This window comes from Tursiops truncatus, chromosome 9, assembly GCF_011762595.2.
Source record: "Tursiops truncatus isolate mTurTru1 chromosome 9, mTurTru1.mat.Y, whole genome shotgun sequence".
In the NCBI taxonomy this organism is placed as follows: domain Eukaryota; kingdom Metazoa; phylum Chordata; class Mammalia; order Artiodactyla; family Delphinidae; genus Tursiops; species Tursiops truncatus.
Window position 1 is genome coordinate 7,033,579 of NC_047042.1, and position 19,765 is coordinate 7,053,343.

At 43.5% G+C, this 19,765-nt stretch overlaps 1 protein-coding gene across 4 annotated transcripts in view; it reads left to right on the top strand.

Annotated features, from left to right (window-relative positions):
- URGCP (upregulator of cell proliferation) overlaps window positions 1-19,418 on the top strand; it is a 92,327-nt gene extending 72,909 nt beyond the window's left edge. For all 4 annotated transcript variants that reach the window (XM_019939284.3, XM_073809488.1, XM_073809487.1 and 1 more), the window contains 4 exons: window positions 1,770-1,840; window positions 14,080-14,112; window positions 14,335-14,373; window positions 16,090-19,418. In XM_019939284.3, the coding sequence (XP_019794843.1) occupies window positions 14,097-14,112; window positions 14,335-14,373; window positions 16,090-18,683 (2,649 nt within the window). In that variant the 5' untranslated portion in view covers window positions 1,770-1,840; window positions 14,080-14,096 and the 3' untranslated portion in view covers window positions 18,684-19,418. The remainder of the gene's footprint in view (window positions 1-1,769; window positions 1,841-14,079; window positions 14,113-14,334; window positions 14,374-16,089) is intronic.
- Window positions 19,419-19,765: the final 347 nt, after the last annotated feature.

Genomic DNA, 19,765 nt, shown 5'->3' on the forward strand with positions numbered 1-19,765 from the left:
TGTCTTTGCTTCGTGGCCCTTTCAGTGGACAGAGCTAGGAAATGTATGCACGTTTACACAAATGGATACACATGTGTACAACGAGCATGCATATAGAAATCACGAGTACACACCAGTACCTCCAGTTCCAGTGTACCTCTGTGAATTCTTTTTCTAACTTCCTCCATTCCTTATTTTTACACCCTTTCTTCAACAGTGGAACCCTGACTTCTGATGAAATCAACACATTTACTCATTCCTATGATATATCTAAAATAGTTTATTCTTAAATAGACTATACTTATCAAGCCTACTTAAATTAATTCAGGGGGCTTCCCTGGTGGCGCAGTGGTTGAGAGTCCGCCTGCCGATGCAGGGGACACGGGTTCGTGCCCCGGTCCAGGAAGATCCCACATGCCGCAGAGCGGCTGGGCCCGTGAGCCATGGCCGCTGAGCCTGCGCGTCCGGACGGGAGAGGCCACAACAGTGAGAGGCCCGCGTACCGCAAAAAAAAAAAAAAAAAAAAAAAAATAGTGTGGGCAGGGAGGGATGATCCTGAATTATTTATTTATTTTTTTTTTGCGGTACGCGGGCCTCTCACTGTTGTGGCCTCTCCCGTTGCGGAGCACAGGCTCCGGACGCGCAGGCTCAGCGGCCATGGCTCACGGGCCCAGCCGCTCTGCGGCATGTGGGATCTTCCCGGACCGGGGCACGAACCCGTGTCCCCTGCATCGGCAGGCAGACTCTCAACCACTGCGCCACCAGGGAAGCCCAGAAATTACAATACCTTTTTTTTTTTTCCCTGCCCACACTATTAACTTTTGATGAACATCCTTCTAGATCTCCCTGTATACACCTATAGATGAATAGACATAGTTTTATTAAATAGTAATCACACTGTACATACTCTTCTATAACCTGACTTTCCCCCCACTAATGAACATACCATTAACATCGTTCCATAACGTATCATACAACTTTTTGTCCACAAAATGAGATCCATAAAATATTTTTTAATGATTGCAGAATAAGACCGTACCATAATTCCTATTATTGTACTTTGATTTAAAAGGCATCTAGGGGACTTCCCTGGTGGCGCAGTGGTTAAGAACCTGCCTGCCAATGCAGGGGACACGGGTTCGAGCCCTGGTCTGGGAAGATCTCACATGCCACTGAGCAGCTAAGCCCGTGCGCCACGACTTCTGAGCCTGAGCTCTAGAGCCTGCAAGCCACAACTACTGAGCCCACGTGCCACAACTATTGAAGCCCGCGCGCCTAGAGTCCACGCTCCGCAACAAGAGAAGCCACCGCAACGAGAAGCCTGTGCACTGCAACGAAGAGTAGCCCCCACTCGCTGCAACTGGAGAAAGCCCGTGCACAGCAATGAAGACCCAACACGACCAAAAAAAAAGAAAAAAAAAAAGCGTCCAGTTTTTCACTATTATATATAAAGTTGTCATCAACATATTTGTAACTAAATTTTAATTATTTCCTTAGGGTAGAAGTGGAATTACTGGTCAAAGGTTATGTATAGTTTTATGTTTTTCTGAATGGCTGTTTGCTCTGTCTCACAGTTTTTGAGAGTGCTGGTTTTTCTAGACCAGCGTGGGCACTTTTAAAAGCAGAGATGCCCAGTCCTGGCTTTGAGATTCTGGTTTCGAGGATCTGGAGTGTAACCAGGATTTGTAGTTTCTAAAGGCTCCTCAAGAGATTTTGATGTGCAGCCAATTTGATAGGTGAAAGTGGTATTTCATTAATTTAATTATAATTTTCTTCTGAAATTGTTTCAGACACTCAGATTTGGGAGAAGTGGCCCCAGAAATAAAAGCATCTGAGAGACGAACAGCTGTGGCCATTGCAGGTAAAGTTGGGCTTCTGTCCACTCGGAAGCAGATCTGTTTCTTCTGGCCCATTGGGATTCTGGATCCCAGCACCACCCTGGGCTGTGGATCATGGACCTCCAAAATAAATAAGCCTAAGGTTTTTATTTTCCCTTTTACAAGAAGACCCATTTAAGGGTCTTTTAAGCTTTCCTCATATATTCAAAATAGGATTCACTTTTAAAAAGGTATTTACCACACAGTTTTACCGGGAGCACATCACTCCAATTTCAGCACGTTGCTGTTCCTGCCATTCTGAGCTGTGTTGAGGGCAACTGTCTAGTTTCTAAACTGGACACACCTGAGAGTGAGCAGTGTGTTTTGTTGGGACAAGAGGTATGAATTGGGACTGTCCCTAGGAGACTGGGACTTGTAGTCTTCCTGATCATGGCCCTTACAAGCTGGTTTTTCTTTCTTTGGGGATTTGGGGGGGTGGGGCTGTAGCTGCCCCTCATGACTTCATCTTTAAGGTGTGGTGGCCACACTGTAGACATCTTAATTTCTCTTAATAACTCATTTTGGATCTATCTTTCATTAGTTTGGTGCTTCTCACAATGAATGTGTTCTATTGGATATTAATAGCATTATGCAAAAGTAACCCCACAAAAATATGCAAATACGTTTGGGTTAATCCAGTTTTATTTTATTCATTCAAACAAATATTTATTGACTATTTACCATGTGCTGGCCTTGTTGTAGGGATTGTGAATATAGGGAACAATAGTGAATACAATGGCCAAAAGTCCTGGTCTTCATGGAACTTAAATTCTAGAAGGTTGGCACTATGGGAGTTCATGGCCGGTTGGTCAAGGCTCATAGCAAAGTTGGGATCAAGCAGTAATTGCCCAAAGCCCTTCAGCGTCTCAAGATCTTGAGTTGTGCTACTCAATACACTAGCCACTAGGCACACACTTTAAAATTAAACAAAATTAAAAATTCACTTCCTCATTCACACTAGCCATATTTCAAGTACTCAGTAGCCATACAGCGAGTGGCTGCATGTTTAACAGTGCAGAAGTAGGACATTTGCTCCGTCACAAGACGTTCTATTAGAGGGCATTGCTATAGAACACCAGGCAAGAAAATTTGAGAGTGGGCTGAGGAAAAGAAACGACCTTACTGGCCTACTGTGAGCTAGGCTGCCCTATTACAACAGCCTCATAAGATAGTTATTATTGGTCCTTTGTTTCATTTGAGGAAACTGAGGTTCAGAGACCTTCTGGCCCTTCCCCCAAATTCTGTCTTTGTGTGTCTCTCCAGTGAATAAGCCTTGTGTAATTGTTTTTAAAAAATTTCTTTCTGAGGTATGTGAATTCCTCTTCAGTACATATTTTATTTTTAAGACTTAAAGTAAGCTCTTCAACCTATAAGATTAAAAAAAAAGTTGTATTGAAGTATAATATACATATGGAAAAGTGCCCATATTGTAAGTGCATAGCTTGATAAAGTTTCACAAACATGAACTGACCTAAGTTAAGCAGCATCCAGGAGAAGAAGCCAAACAAAACCATCACCTAAGAGGTCCACCTTCTAATCACTTCCTACCCTGCCTCTGCCAGGGGTAACCACTCTCCAGACTTCCAAAAGCATAGATGCAGGGTTAGTTCTGCCTGATTTGTGCTTTATATAATCATCCTATAGAATGTATTTGCCTTATCTCAAGTCTGAGATAATTTTCAATCATTAAAGAGAATTCTGGAAGATGGCACAGCAGGAAGCACCAGGAATCCCTCTCCCCACCTGGACAACAGTTGTGCTGGCAGAATCTGTCTGATGTAATTATTCTGGAACTCTAGAGTCTGTCAAAGGCTTGCAACTTCCAGGGGAAGAATTAGAGGGTAAACTGCAGTTAATTTTGGTCAGTTTCAGCTCTTAACACAGTAGCAGCTACCCATCTCCCACTCCCAGCCAAGTGGCAGGCAGCTGTGCACATGATCTTAGAGCAACCTGACACAGCTTGTGGGAATGAGGGTGGGCAAAAAGCCCCTGCCCTCCAAATATCAAGTATCTGTGCTCTAATTGCTGATTGCTGCTTCTGATCACAGAAGTGAAGACAAAGAGGGGGGCAGCAGTTGTCACACCTCCAGACATTGTTGCAAGCCCCTCCCCCTCCAGCTGAAGTGACTTACTGGGGAATTAACAGGCCAACACCTTCTCTGCATCATTTTTTGCTTATTCCTCTTTTGTAAGGCACACATTAAAGACTAGAACATTCAAAAACAACTGCATAGGGGCTTCCCTAGTGGTGCAGTGGTTAAGAATCCTCCTGCGAATGCAGGGGACATGGGTTCGATCCCTGGTCTGGGAAGATCCCACATGCCGCAGAGCAACTAAGCCCATGCGCCACAACTACTGAGCCTGCACTCTAGAGCCCGCGAGCCACAACTACTGAGCCTGCGTGCCACAGCTACTGAAGCCCTAGAGCCTTCGCTCCACAACAAGAGAAGCCACTGCAATGAGAAGCCTGTTCACCACAATGAAGAGTAGCCCCTGCTCGCCACAACTAGAGAAAGCCCACGCACAGCAATGAAGACACAACGCAGCCAAAAATAAAAATAAATAACTAAAAAAAAAAACAACCCCCCCAAGAAACAACTGCATATATGGGGAAAATTAGAAAGTGATTGTGCATTTCCAGGAAAATGCTCAGAAAAGACCAGAGAAGACCTTAAGTTTACACCTTAGGCTGATCCTCAGCACAGAGACAGCCAACAACAATCAAAACCAAAAAAACACACAAAATAACATAGCAAACCCTGGGTAAGGCGGAAGAATCTGATTTCCAGAGTTACCACATTATTACATTCAGAGGTGTTCAACAAAAACATCATAAAGCATACAAATGAACAGGAAAGTATGGCCCATTCAAAGGAAAAAAATCTATCAACAAAATCTGTCCCTGAAAAGACTATGGCAGATATATTAGAAAAAGGCTTTAAAACAACAATCCTAAAGATGCTGAAAGAACTAAAGGAAGATATGGAGAAAGTCAGGAGAACGGTGAGTGAACAAAATGGGAATATCAATAAAGAGATAGAAAACCTAAAAATAAACCAAAACAAAATTCTGGAGCTGAAGAGTACAATAACTGAAATGAAAAATTCACTAGCAGGATTCAAAGGCAGACTTGGCAGGCAGAAGAATGAATCAGTGAACTTGAAGATAGGACAATGGAAATGATCAAGGCTGAGGAGCAGAAAGAGAAAAGATTGAAGAAAAGCACATAGAGCCTACTGGACATCATCAAAAGGACCAAGATACTCATGTGGGAGTCCCAGAAGGAGAAAAGAAAGAGGCACAGAGAATATTTGAAGAAATAATGGCTGAAAACTTCCTGAATGTAAAGAAAGATATACATGTAATCATTCAAGAAGCTCAGTGAACTCCAAGTAAGATGAATTCAAAGAGACCTACACCAAGACACATTATCATTACATTTTTAAAAGAAATAGAAAAAGAAGATATCTTGAAAGCAGCAAGTGAGAAGCAAATCATTACACACAAGTGATCCTCAAAGAGATTATCTGCAGATTTCTCATTAGAAACTTTGGAGGCCAGAAGATAGTAGGCAGATATATTCAAAGTGCTTTTAAAAAAAAACTGTCAACCAAGATTCATGTATCCAGCAAAACTGTCCTTCAAACATGAGGGAGAGGGACTTCCCTGGTAGCGCAGTGGTTAAGATTCTGCCTGCCAATGCCAAAAATAAATTAATTAATTAAAAAAGAAAAATGAGGGAGAAATCAAGACATTCCCAGATGAACAAAAGCTGAGGGAGTTTGTGACCACTAGACTGGCCCTGGAAGAAGTGCTCAAGGGTGTGTTGCAAAGATGAACATTAGACCGTAACCCTAAGCTGTACAGAGAAATAAAGATATCAGTAAAGGCAAATACATGGGCAATTATAATGGCTAGTATTATTGTAACAATGGTTTGTAGCTGCATGTTTTGTTTTCTAAATGATTTAAGAGACCAATATATTTAAATTAAAAAATCAATGTAATAGCTAGCATTACTGTTGGTTTATAACTCCAAATCTTGTTCTGTATGTAATTTAGAGACTAATGCATTTAAAGAGTTATTAATTTATGTTTGGGGGCACGCATTATATAAAGATGTAATTTTGTGATATCAAAAGCCAAAAGCAGTGGGGACAGAGTGTAAAGGAGCAGAGTGTTTGTATGTTGTTGAGGTTAAACTGCTATAAATTCAAATTAGAATGTTACAACATTACGACATTAAATGTAATCCCCATGGCAACCACAAAACAAATTGTTATAGAATATACACAAAAGGGAATCAAGAAGGAATTCAAACATTTCACTACTTAAAAGTCAACTAAACACAAAAGAAGAGAGGAATGCAGGGAATGAGGGACAAAAAGCTATAGGTCTATAGAAAATTTGTTTCTATAGCACAAACACAGAAATAAGTGCCTCCTTATCAGTAATTACTTTAAATGTAAGTGGATTAAACTCTCCCATCAAAAGACAAAGATTGGCAGAATTGATAAAAACACATGGTCCAACTATATGCAGTGTATAAGAGACTCACTTTTGAGATCCAAAGACACAAACTTGTAAAAGTAAAAGGATGGAGAAGGATATTACATGCAAATAATTACCAAAACAGAATGGCAGTGGCTATACTAATTTCAGACAAAATAGGCTTTAAATCAAAAACAGTTACAAGAGACAGAGAAGGACATTACATGTTAACAAATATTTCAAAACAGCAAGAAGATATAATAATTATAAGCATTTATGCACCTAATGTCAGACCATCAAAATATATGAGACCAAAACTGACAGAATTGAAGGGGAAAATAGACAGTTCTACCATAATAGTTGTAGATTCCAATACCCCACTCAGAATAATGGATAGAACAACCAGACAGAAGATAGGCGAGGAAATAGAGGGCTTCAACAACACGATAAACCAACTAGATCTAATAGACTTATACAGAACACTCCACCCAACAACAACAGCATACATATTCTTCTTAAGTGCACATGGGACATTTTCCTGGATAGACCATGTGTAGGACCACAGAGTAAATCTCAGTGGTTTTTTAAAAGACAGATATCACACAATGTATCTTCTCTGACCACAGTGGGATGAAATTAGAAATCAATAACATAAACTGGAAAATTCACAAAATTGCAGAGGCTAAACAACGTCCTTTTAAACAACCAGTGGATCAAAGACGAAATCACAAGGAAATCAGAAAATAGTTAAGAAGAGATAGATGAAAATGTAAACACACCATGTTAACACTTATGGGCTGCATCAAAAGTGGTACTGAGGGGAAAATTTATAATTATAAATGCTTACATTAAAAACAAGAGACATCTCATATAAACAGCCTAACTTTACAACCTTAAGTTGTACTGGGACAAGAAGAACAAACTAAATGCAAAGCTAGCACAAGGAAGGAAATAATAAAGATTAGAGTGGAGGTCAATGAAATAGAGAATAGAGAAAATCAGTGACCCAAAAGTTGGTTCTTTGAAAAGATCAACAAAATTGACAAACCTTTAGTTAGGTGGACTAAGAACAAAATAGGGAAGAGACTCAAATTACTAAAATCAGAAATGAAAGTGGGGACATTTAGAAATAAAAAATAGAGTACTATGAACAATTGTATGCCCCCAAATTGGATAACCCTAGGTGAAAGACAGTTCCTAGAAACACAAAGTTTACAAAGAAACAGAAAATCTGAATAGACCTAACCTAACAAGACTAAATCACACAAAAATAAAAAATCTGAATAGACCTATAACGAGTAAGCAGATTGAATCAGTAACAATAATTAAAACAAAAAAACCACCTTGCAACAAAGAAGAGCCCTGCTCCTGATGGCTTCACTGGTGAATTCTACCAAACATTTAAAGAAGAACTAATACCAACCCGTTTCAAACTTTTCCAAAAAATTGAAAAGGAGGGAACATTTTTTAACTCATTCCTAAGGCCAACGTAATCCTGACACCAAAGTCGAAATAAAGACACTACAAGAAAAGAAAACTACAGACCAATATCCATTATGAACATTGATGCAAAAATCCTCAACAAAACACTAATATTCAGACAGAGTGCAGCAATATATTAAAAGGATGATACACCATGACCAAGTGGGATTTATTCCTGAATTGCAAGGATGATTTAACAATATGAAAATAGACCTATGTACTATACCACATCAACAAAATGAAGGAGAAAGAAACCCACGTGATCATCTCAACTGATGTAGAAAAATCATTTGACAAAAGTTAATGTCCTTTCATCACACACACAAATAACCACTCAACAAAGTAGGAAGAGACGGAAACTACTTTCACATAATAAAAGACTTATATGAACAACCCACAATAAACATTAATGGTGAAAACAGAAAGCTTTTCCTTTAAGATCAGGAATAAGGGAATGATGCCCGCTTTTACCACTTCTATTCTATCTAGTACTGGAAGTTCTAGCCGGAGTAGTTAGGCAAGAAGAAGGCATCCAAATTGGAAAGGAAGAAGTAAAATTATCTTTGCAGATGATATGACCTTATACATAGAAACTCCTGAAGATCCACACATAAAGTTATTAGAACTAATAAATGAATTCAGCAGAGTAGCAGGATACAAATCCAACACACAAAACTCAATTGCATTTTTATACTAAAATGAAGAACCTGAAAAGGAAATTACAAAAACAATTTCATTTACAATAGTGTCAAAAAGAATAAAATACTTAGGAATTAGCTTAAACAAGGAGGTGAAAGAGTTGTACAACAAAATTATAAAACGTTTTTCAAACAAATTAAAGAATATATAAATATGTGGAAAGAGTTACCAAGTTCATGGACTGGAAGACTAAATATTGTTTGTTTTATTGAGGTATAGTTGATTTACAATATTATATAAATTTCAGGTGTACAACAGTGATTCACAATTTTTAAAAGTTATATACTCCATTTATAGGTATTATAAAATATTGGCTATATTCCCTGTGCTGTACAATATATCCTTGTAGCTTATTTATTTTATACATAGTAGTTTGTACCTCTTAATCCCCTACCCCATCTTGCCTTTCCCTGCAGAAGACTTAACATTGTTAAAATGTCAATATTACCCAAAGCAATGTACAGATTCAGTGCAATTCCTATCAAATACCCAATGACAGTTTTTGCAAAAATATAAAATTCATTCTAATCATATGGAATCTCAAGGGACAGTGAATAGCCAAAACAATCTTGAAGAAGAACAAACTAGAGGCTCACAATTTCTGATTTCAAAACCTACTACAGAGCTACAGTAATCAAAACAATGTGATATTGGCATAAAGACAGATATACAGACCAATGGAACAGAATAGGAAGCTCACAAATAAACCTTTGCATATACAGTCAAATGATGTTTGACAAGGGTGCCAAGGCCATTCAATGGATAAAGGACAGTCTTTTCAACAAATAGTCCTGGAAAAATTGGGTATTCTCTTGCAAATGATGAAGTTGGACTCTTATCTAAAACTGTATACAAAAATTAACTCATAATGGATGAATGTAATCCTAAATGTAAGACTGAAAACTCGGTCTTAGAAGAAAACATTGGACAAAAGCTTCATGAATTTGGATATGGCTACAATTTCTTGGATGTAACACCAAAGGCTCCTGCAACAAAAGAAAAAATATACAAATTGGACTTCATGGAAATTTTTAAAATTTGTGCATCAAAAAGACACTATCCACAGAGTATGAGCAGCCCACAGAGTGGGAGAAAATACTTGCAATCATATATCTGATAAGGGATTAATATCAGAATATATGGAGAACTCCTAAAACTTAACAATAAAAAAAAACCTGATTCAAACATGGGCAAAGTCCTTGAATAGACATTTATCCAAAGAAGATATACAAATAGACAATAAGCACTCTAAAAGATGTTCTACATCACTAATTATATTAGGGAAATGCAAATCAAAACTACAGTGAGATACCACCTCACACCCATTAGGATGGCTACTATAAAAATAACAGAAAAGAACATGGGTTGGCAAAGATGTGGAGAAATTGGAACCCTTGTGCACTGTTGGTGGAAATGTAAAATGGTGAAACCACTGTGGAAAACAGTATGGAGGCTCCTCAAAAAATTAAAAATAGAGGTACCATATGATCCAGCAATTCCACATCTGGGTATATACCCAAAAAAATCAAAAGCAATGTCTCAAAGAGATATTTGTATACCCAGGTTCATAGCATCATTAATCACAATAACTAAAACATGGAAGCAACCTAAGTGTCCATCAGTGAATGAATGGATTACCAAAATGTGGTATATACATACAACGGAATATTATTCGGACTTTAAAAGGAAGGAAATTCTACGGTATGCTACAGCATGGATGAACCTTGAGAACGTTATGCTAAGTGAAATAAGCCAGTCACAAAAAGATAAATAATGTATGCGTCCACTTATGTGAGTTAAGTAGACAAAATCATAAAGTCAGAAAGTATAATATAATGGTGGTTGCCAGGGGCTGGGGAGAGGGGAGATTGAGGAGTTATTGTTTAATAGGTATAGAATTCCGTATGTACAAGATGAATAGAGTTATGGGGATGGATGGTGGTGACGGCTGTGCAACAGTGTGAATATACTTAATGCCACTGATCTATACACTTAAAAATGTTTAAGATAGTAAATTTTATATTATGTGTATTTTAACGCAATTTTTAAAAAGGAAAAATATTGGGGAAAAAAGCATTTTACAGCGAATAATCCTATGACATTTAGTACATTCACAAAGTTGTGAAATCACCACTTACCTATTCATTTCCAAAACATTTCCATCACTTGAAAGTAAAACTGTGTATCCATTAAGCAGTTTCTCCCATCCCTCCTTCCTCCCAGTCCCTATAGGAACCACCAACCTATGTTAAGCCTTTGTTTATCTATTCTGTATTTTCCTATAAATGGAGTTGTACAATATGGGCCCTTTTTTGTTTAGTTTCTTTCACCCAGCATAGTGTTTTGGGGTTCGTCCGTGTTGTTCCTCTTTAAGGTTGAATAATATTCTATTGCATGGATAGACCACATTTTGTTTATCCATTCATCTGTTGACAGACATGTGGGTTGTTTCCACATTTTGGCTATTGTGAACAGTGATGCTATGGACATGCATGTACCTGTACTTGTTTGAGTCCCTGTTTTCACTTCTTCTGGGTATACACCTCTGATGGAATTACTCAGTCAAATGGTAAGTCTGTGTTTAACTTTTTGAGGAACAGCCAAACTGTTTCCCCAGCAGCTGCACAACTTACAGTCCCACCAGAAAGGTACAAGGGTTCCAGTTTTTCCCCATCCTGTCAATACTTGTTATTTTCCATCCTTTTTTTAAAATTTTTTTTATTTTTATTTTTTTATAAATTTATTTATTTATTTATTTTTGGCTGTGTTGTGTCTTCGTTTCTGTGCGAGGGCTTTCTCTAGTTGCGGCGAGTGGGGGGCCACTCTTCATCGCAGTGCGCGGGCCTCTCACTATTTCAGCCTCTCTTGTTGCGGAGCACAGGCTCCAGATGCGCAGGCTCAGTAGTTGTGGCTCACAGGCCCAGTTGCTCCGTGGCATGTGGGAACCTCCCAGACCAGGGCTCGAACCCGTGTTCCCTGCATTGGCAGGCAGATTCTCAACCACTGTGCCACCAGGGAAGCCCCTCTATCCCTTTTTAAAAATCACCATCCTAGTAGGTGTGCAGTGGTATCTCACTGTGGTTTTGATTTGATTTCCCTAGTGAGTAATGAATTTGGGCATCATTTTATGTGCTTGTTGGCCATCTGTATATCTTTTGGGAGAAATGTCTATTCAAGTTCTTTGCCCATTTTTTTTTGTTTTGTTTTTTGGTTTTTTTTTAGCGGTACGCGGGCCTCTCACCGTTGTGGCCTCTCCCATTGCGGAGCACAGGCTCTGGACGCGCAGGCTCAGCGGCCATGGCTCACGGGCCTAGCCGCTCCGCGGCATGTGGGATCTTCCCGGACCAGGGCACGAACCCATGTCCCCTGCATCGGCAGGCGGACTCTCAACCACTGCGCCACCAGGGGAGCCCTGCCCATTTTTTAATTGAGTTTTTTTTGTCTTTTTTGTTATGAAGTTGTAAGAGTTGTTTATGTATTCTAGATACTAGACCCAATCACATATGATTTGCACATATTCTCTCCACTCTGTAGGTTGTCTTTCACTTTCTTGATAATGTTCTTTGATGCACAAAGGTTTTTACTTTGATGAAGTCCAGTTTATGTGTTTTTTCTTTTGTGGCCTGTGCTTTTGGTGTCATACCTAAGAATCTGTTGTCAAATTCAAGGTTATGAAGATTTACCCTCATGTCTTCCTCTAAGCGTTTTATGGTTTTAGCTCATATTTAGGTCACTGATACATTTTGAGTTAATTTTTATATATGGTGTGAGGTAGGAGTTCAACTTCATTCTTTTGCATGTCGGTGTCCATAGCTCATTCTTAACACTAACAGCCGCAAGGTGTCAAATAGTGTTTTAAATGTCCATTTACTGCCCAATAACAAATATTCCAAAATGTGGTGAAAAACTCTACAACGTGAGTACTGGCTACTTTAAAAATTGAAAAAAACAGTCATTCAATTTGATGGCTGAGATGGTTTTAATTGCCCCACTTAGAGTTCATTTTCAGTGGTAGGTCCTGTCCACATTCTGCCCCTTGTGTTCCATTTGAGCCCAACATCCCCACTGGGTTGGAACCCAAGCCTGTTCCACCCTGACCAGTTCTTGTCCAACAGAAAATATAGTGGAGACCTTGGCCCACAGTACCAAGCCCTTGCTGGCCTCCTGTATTTGCTGCTGGCTTGTGTCCTTGGCTGAAGCCCTGTGCCTCCTCTTCTGTAGTCTGCTGGTGACCAGTGGTTATCATGGCTTCCACTGTTCTCTACTCAGAAACTCTTCCACCCCTCATCAGCTATTTCCTTAGTCTGACAGCGTGACCTTCGGCCACTTTGTGCATCCTTGACTTTATGTACCTATTATCTCTCTGTTCCAAATGAGAGCTATCTCCTGTTACTAGCAAAGCAAGGCCCTGTCTTCTTTGAGTCTGAAGTTTATTCCTTGCTTCCAGCTCAAAACTACTCTCTCGGAGCCACCTTGATCCCATCTCAGGCTTCTCTAGGTGTCCCGTTCTCGTCTTTAACCATTGTACCTTCTCAGATGGCATTTTAGGCTCCTTGGAAAAATTCTTGTGATGTCTTTTGTCCACTGTGAATAAAATAATCTTTTGACTGCTCAACACTGTGGTTCAATCTGTATGAATCATCTGTGTCTTCTCTAGTATGTTCATGCTCATGTTCTCCAAAGCCCCCTTCCTCTTCTCTTGTTTTTCTCTTTCCAGCTCTTCATGTGTATCTCCCAGAGATGTCATCAAAGAAGACTGAATTGTTTATCTATCTGATTATATGGAAATCATGAGAGAATAAATCTGAAACTGTCAGAATTTTTTCCTGATTCATAAGCTTTTAAAAATACAATTTTAATTTTGAAATAGGTGATACTTTTACTTGGATCAAAAGTTGAAACAATAAAAATATGTACAGAGAAGCCTTGCTCCCATCATTCCCCTTTTGCTGGCAAATCTAGAGTTTTACGGTCTTTTTTCCCAACGTAAATATCTGAAGAGCACTAAATTAAATAATTCAGTAATTAAAAGTACTTAGTGTTGATGAATACATTATGCTGTTAGAGACTTTGAACAAGTACGTCTACTTGTGAGTTATAGCTATTCCCCACTCTATGCCCTCCCCCAATATATGTGCATCATTTTAAGTGATAACAGGAACTCCTTATGCTAGAATAAAAATAAAGTTTGTAGGAGGTAATCTTGAAATTAAACCAAAGAACTTATATCAACTTATATTTTAAATAGTTTCTAAAATCAAAGATTAATCTATATATGTTTCATGAAGTTATTTATATTTTCACAAAATTTAGTAAATTTTACAAGGGAAAAATCATTATTTTCCCTAGAGCAAATCATTATTTTGTGTGTAGCTATTACAACTTTGTGTCATATTTGGGGTTGTCAACAAATGAAATTTACGTAGGAAAAACGAAGCTAATAATAGTACTCAAAATAAACATTAGCTACCATATCTTCACTTGAACTTTTTGGTAGAAGGGTCCTAACTTGCTGATGAAACTAACTGTGTGCGTATGTCTTTTTCTTCCAGATTTGGAATGGAGAGAAATGGAAGGAGATGATGGTGAGTTTCATTATGGAGGGAGACACTACAGGATCTGGCACCAGATTGGACTGGGGAAAGAGGGCAAAGTGAACAGTAACTGGGATTTTAGATTTTGAACAATTGGGAGAAGTTGCTACCTTAGTAAGGAAGAGAGAGGGTTCTGAGTTTAGCTTAAATTAATTTGTGTCAATTCAAGCCACCTGATTTGATTGACGCTTCATTTTCCTTTGCTTTTTTTAGACGGTCCCAATGAGGCTCAGGACAGTGACTTTCCAACAGGTATGTTTCTTCTCTCTGCTCTCGTTGCCTGTCCTATTGAAGGAAGACATCGCCTGGGCCGGTAGTTCCAACCCCTGTGACTGCATCAAAATCACTGCTAGTCCATTAACCCTTTATGTGCCATAAATAATATTGCCAGAGAGACAACTCCCCGGGGACCTGTTACCATACAGAGTTAACACAGAGAGTTTGTATCTTTGGAAGTAAAGCCCAGAAATCTTATTTTTAACAAGTTCCCAAAGTGATTCGAAAGCACATCCAAGTTTGGGAGTCTTTCGTCTGATCCAGTGGTTTCCATAGTAGATCCGCCAAGGGTCCCGGACTGGGCGTGAGTGCATATATTAATAGGTTTGTTTGCTCTGGCTTTTCCCTGTTGCACTTAGCTACCATGCTACGTAAGAACAGTTGTTCTCTGTCTGGATAAGAAAAACAGTGTCCCTGCTTTCCTGCAGGCAACACTCAGAAACCCGAGTTACTTATATGATGGATTTCTACTACAGTCTCCCTCCCCATAGAGTTCTTTAGTTTCTGCAACAAGTTTGCCAGCTCCTGTACTCTCTGGGGTGGTGGCACAGCCCGTAGAACTCTCTCAGCCCCTGTGGAGTGTGGAGTTTCTGAAGAGAGACATTAGGCAGCAAGTGGACCCCTACAGGGGAACGAGACACCTCTTTTCCAGTGCTTTGAGTCCTGCCGTTCACCAGGCACGGTCCCGAACCCATCATATAACTTCCTGGGAAACAAGAAGAGGGCTGATCATCTGCGCTTCCTCCTGTGGTTTACATCCACATTAAGGTAGCAGCACAGGCATAGTAGCTTCCTCTTTCGAGAAAAGAATGGAGAGGATCCTGGAGCTCAGCAGGATTTGTATTGATTTATTTTGTTAATAGACTTACCATTTAAAGTTTACTAATTATATGCAGGAAATTATATGCAATGAAAATTGGTAAGATGCCGTGGCCAAGAACGGGGTCGGTGGATGAAACCTTTGCAGGTGACCTTACTGTTCTGAGCATCTAGTGCTTGTAAGAATTCATACTGTATTGGATGTTATGGCTGAAAATCTGAACAAATAAGTACAGACTTGTGATAATCTCTACCAAGTATTTTTATCAGTGGCTTCAGTTTTGCAAAATGTTATTTATCTGTGATTTCTGTTACTCTGTACCCAGTAGTAACTCCCTGTTTCCTTTACACATTTTCCAGCTTGTCTGTAAAGAGCAGAGAACATTAACCAGAAAACCACAGTGAATCAGTGATTGTGTCCCCCGTGGGGAATTCCTGGTGACAGGGTTAGGGAGTCCACTGCTGGGCCAGAAGCACAGGAGTATCTTGGAGGGAGCGGAGGCGTGGCCAGAGAATGGGGCCTGTGTTCCACATCTAGGGTGCACAGCTGCTCACTCTAGCCAATTAAATTTGGGCTTGGTGTTGCTAAATCTCGGAGGTTTCAAGAGAAACCAGACATTTCCTCCCAATTCTTAGCAGTTGCCCCCAGACGTCCTTTTCTCTTCCCTCTCTCATGTCACATGTTTCCGACCCCACTTGGATCTGGGGTGGGTGATGGTACTTCTGTCTTGGTCTCAGGTGGCCTAGGGGTGCCTGCATTTTACCCTGAAGGAGGCCACCTCCTACATGCCAGGCTGGGCTCTCCCCTCCCCACCTCTAACCTGGGTCCCTGACACGCAGGGTAAGCGCTGATATCTTCATTTCTCTCCACAGTGGAGAGGAGCAGACTACAAGAAATGCTGTCCCTCTTGGGACTAGAGACGTACCAGGCACAGAAACTCAGCCTCCAGGACTCCCTGCAGATCAGTAGTGATAGCATGAAAAACTGGGCTCCACAGGCTCCCAAAGACTTGCCCTGGAATTTCCTCAGGAAGCTGCAGGCCCTCAACGCCGAAGCCAGGAACACCACCATGGTGCTGGACGTACCCCCGGACACCAGGCCTGCGGAGAAGGAGAGCCAGGTGGAAGAGGAGATCATCTACTGGGACACGGCCGACGACATCTCTGCGGACATCTATTCCTTCTCCGAGCTGCCAACACCCGATACGCCTGTGAACCCCTTGGACCTTCTCTGTGCCCTTCTGCTTTCCTCAGATAGTTTCCTGCAACAAGAAATCGTGCTAAAAATGTCCCTCTGCCAGTTTGCACTCCCTCTCGTTTTGCCCGACCCAGAAAACCACTACCACACGTTTCTGCTGTGGGCCATGAGGGGGACTGTGCGGACATGGGGGTCACAGCCCCCAAGGGCGGTGGGCAGCTTCAGAGAAGACAGCGTGGTCCTGTCCCGAGCGCCCGCCTTCGCCTTCGTGCGCATGGAGGTCAGCAGCAACTCCAAGTCCCAGCTTCTCAACGCCGTGCTCAGCCCTGGCCACAGGCAGCGGGACTGTTTCTGGCATCGGGATCTGAACTTGGGCACCAACCCTCGGGAGATTGCAGACGGGCTGGTGGAAATTTCCTGGTTTCTTCCCAGTGGCAGGGAGGACTTGGACATTTTCCCAGAGCCCGTGGCCTTTCTGAACCTGAGAGGTGACATCGGCTCTCACTGGCTGCAGTTTAAGCTCTTGACAGAAATCTCCTCGGCCGTGTTCATCTTGACTGACAACATCAGTAAGAAGGAATACAAACTGCTGTACTCCATGAAGGGGTCGGCCACGAAATACTACTTCATCCTGAGCCCCTACCGCGGGAAACGGAACACAAACCTGCGGTTTCTGAACAGGTTAATCCCTGTGCTGAAGATGGACCCCTCGCACGTCCTGGTGAAGGTCAGCAGCACGGACAGTGCGGGCTTCGTGCGCCGGATCCGCGCCATCGTGGCGCACGTGACCCGGGCCCCCTGCAGGAGGGTATCCGTGGAGGACATGGCGCATGCGGCCCGCAAGCTGGGGCTGAAGGTCGACGAGGACTGCGACGAGTGCCAGCGGGCGAAGGACCGGATGGAGCAGATCACCAGGAAGATCAAGGACTCGGACGCCTACCGCCGGGCCGAGCTGCGGCTGCAGGGGGACCCTTGGAGAAAGGCGGCCCAGGTGGAGAGGGAGCTCTGCCAGGCCCAGTGGGCTGGGGACCCTCCTGAGAGGTGCAGGGCTGAGCTGAGGCATCGGCTGCTGGAACTTCGAACGCAGCAGAATGGCCACGACCCTGCCTGGGGGCTTCAGGAGTTCATCTCGGGCATCAGCAGCCCCTCTCTGGGCGAGAAGCAGTACTTCCTGAGGTGGATGGAGTGGGGACTGGCCCGGGCGGCCCAGCCAAGGCCGAGAGCGTCTCCGGAGACGATGCTTACCCTGAGAGCAAAGCACCGTGGGGCCGTGGACTTCAGCGAGCCCCTCTGGCCGGAGCCCCTGGGGGTGGAACACTTCCTGCGGGAGATGGGGCAGTTCTACGAGGCCGAAAGCTGTCTCGTGGAGGCCGGGAAGCTGCCGGCGGGGCAGAGGCGGTTCGCGCACTTCCCAGGCTTGGCCTTGGAACTGCTGCTGAAGGGGCTCCCCCTGGAGCTGATCGACGGGAACACCCTGAGCACCCCCCTGCGCTGGGTCACGGGGCTTCTGAAGGAGCTGCACGTCCGCCTGGAGAGGAGGTCGCGCCTGGTCGTCCTGTCGGTGCTCGGCGTGCCGGGCACAGGCAAGTCCACCCTCCTCAACACCATGTTTGGGCTGCGGTTTGCCACGGGAAGGGGCCGTGGTCCTCGAGGGGCCTTCATGCAGCTCCTGACGGTGGCCGAGAGCTTCAGCCAGGACCTGGGCTGTGACCACATCCTGGTAATCCACTCCGGGGGCTTGATAGGCGGAGTCCTGACCGAGGCAGGGGAGAGGTTTGAGCAAGAGGCTTCCCTGGCCACGTTGATTATGGGGCTGAGCAATGTCACTGTGGTCAGTTTAGCTGAAACGAGGGACATTCCGCCGGCTATTCTGCATGCGTTTCTGAGGCTGGAGAAAACAGGGCACATGCCCAACTATCAGTTTGTGTACCAGAGCCTGCAGGATGCGTCTGCCCCCGGCTCCAAGCCGAGAGAGAGGAAGCAGCTCCTGGACGAGCCCAGGGATGCGAGCAGAGCCACGGTGCAAATGGAGCATCAGGGTGGCGGGATCCGGACGCTGGCTGGCCTGGCCTTTTGTGACCCTGAGAAGCAGCACGTTTGGCACATCCCCGGCCTGTGGCATGGAGTGCCCCCCATGGCCGCTGTGAGCTTGGGGTACAGTGAGGCCATTTTTGAACTGAAGAGATGCCTGCTGGAAAACATCCGGAATGGCCTGTCCAACCAAAACAAGAACATCCAGCAGCTCATCGAGCTGGTACGACGGCTGTGAAGCATCGAAAGAAAAGGAGTCCAGCTGCCAGAGGCCCGCCGCGAGCAGCCTGTTCTGATGGGGGTGTCCACGTGGGGCTGTGCCCAGCTCCTGAGAGGGGAGCCAAGTGACGGACGGGGCCCAGGTCTGGAGTGGCCTACGCGGTGTCAGGGAAGGATGTGACCTCACACATCAGCTCAGAGATGCTCTCGGGAGTATAAGAAGCCTGGGGCAGGAGGGGTAGACACAAGCAGTAACTTGTCCTTTGTCTCTGAACTTCGAGGCCCCTGGTGGCTTGGCCTTTCGTACAGCTGCTCCCCGTTCTCTGCCTCTGGAGTGGAGAGTGGCTCCTGAGCGCTGCAGCCCGGGCAGCTGGTGCCGGGGACAGGGTTGGGGCGCTGCCCTGAGGAGGCAGAGGTCGGCCTTCCCTCCAGCGAGCCTCAGCATCGGCCTCGGTGACCTGGTCCTGCCCGCTGAGGAAAGGGCCCGCCGTGGGCAGGGGCTACCGTGCTACTCAGTGTTGACCGACCCTGCCTCAGGGGGGGTTCCTGTTGGCTCTCGTGCGCCCACAGCGCTCCGTTCACACCTCTGCCGCAGCACTCAGCACGCGCAGCGTGACTACCTGTGCACGTGTCTGCCTCTCCCCTAGACCTGTGAGCTCCTTGAGAGCAGGGGCTGTACACTACCCAACTTTGTACCCCCAGGGCCTGGCACACCGCAGGCACTTAATAAATGTGTGTTGAATGAATGAAACTAGTGAATGCACAAATGATAGTAATGGGTGGTTTCCTCTCTGTGCCTTAATTTTTCTGTTTCCTCCAAGAGGATCACAGTGTCTGTCTGAGGGGGTTGCTTGCTAGAACATCTGAAATAGTGGACACCCGAGAGAGGTGTCTTTAAAAATGCCACCACGTCCCCTCTCTTTAAGCAGAGATCCATTCTTCAGGCTGTTACTGGAAAACCGAACTAAGCATCTTCACAGGGGCTCCAAAATACCTCCATCGTTACCCCGTTTTAGAGACGAGGCAAGGAGGCCTAGAGCAGTTAAGCAGCTTGCCCAGCCCACAGACCTGCATCGGCAGAGCGGAGCTGATGGGGACGCC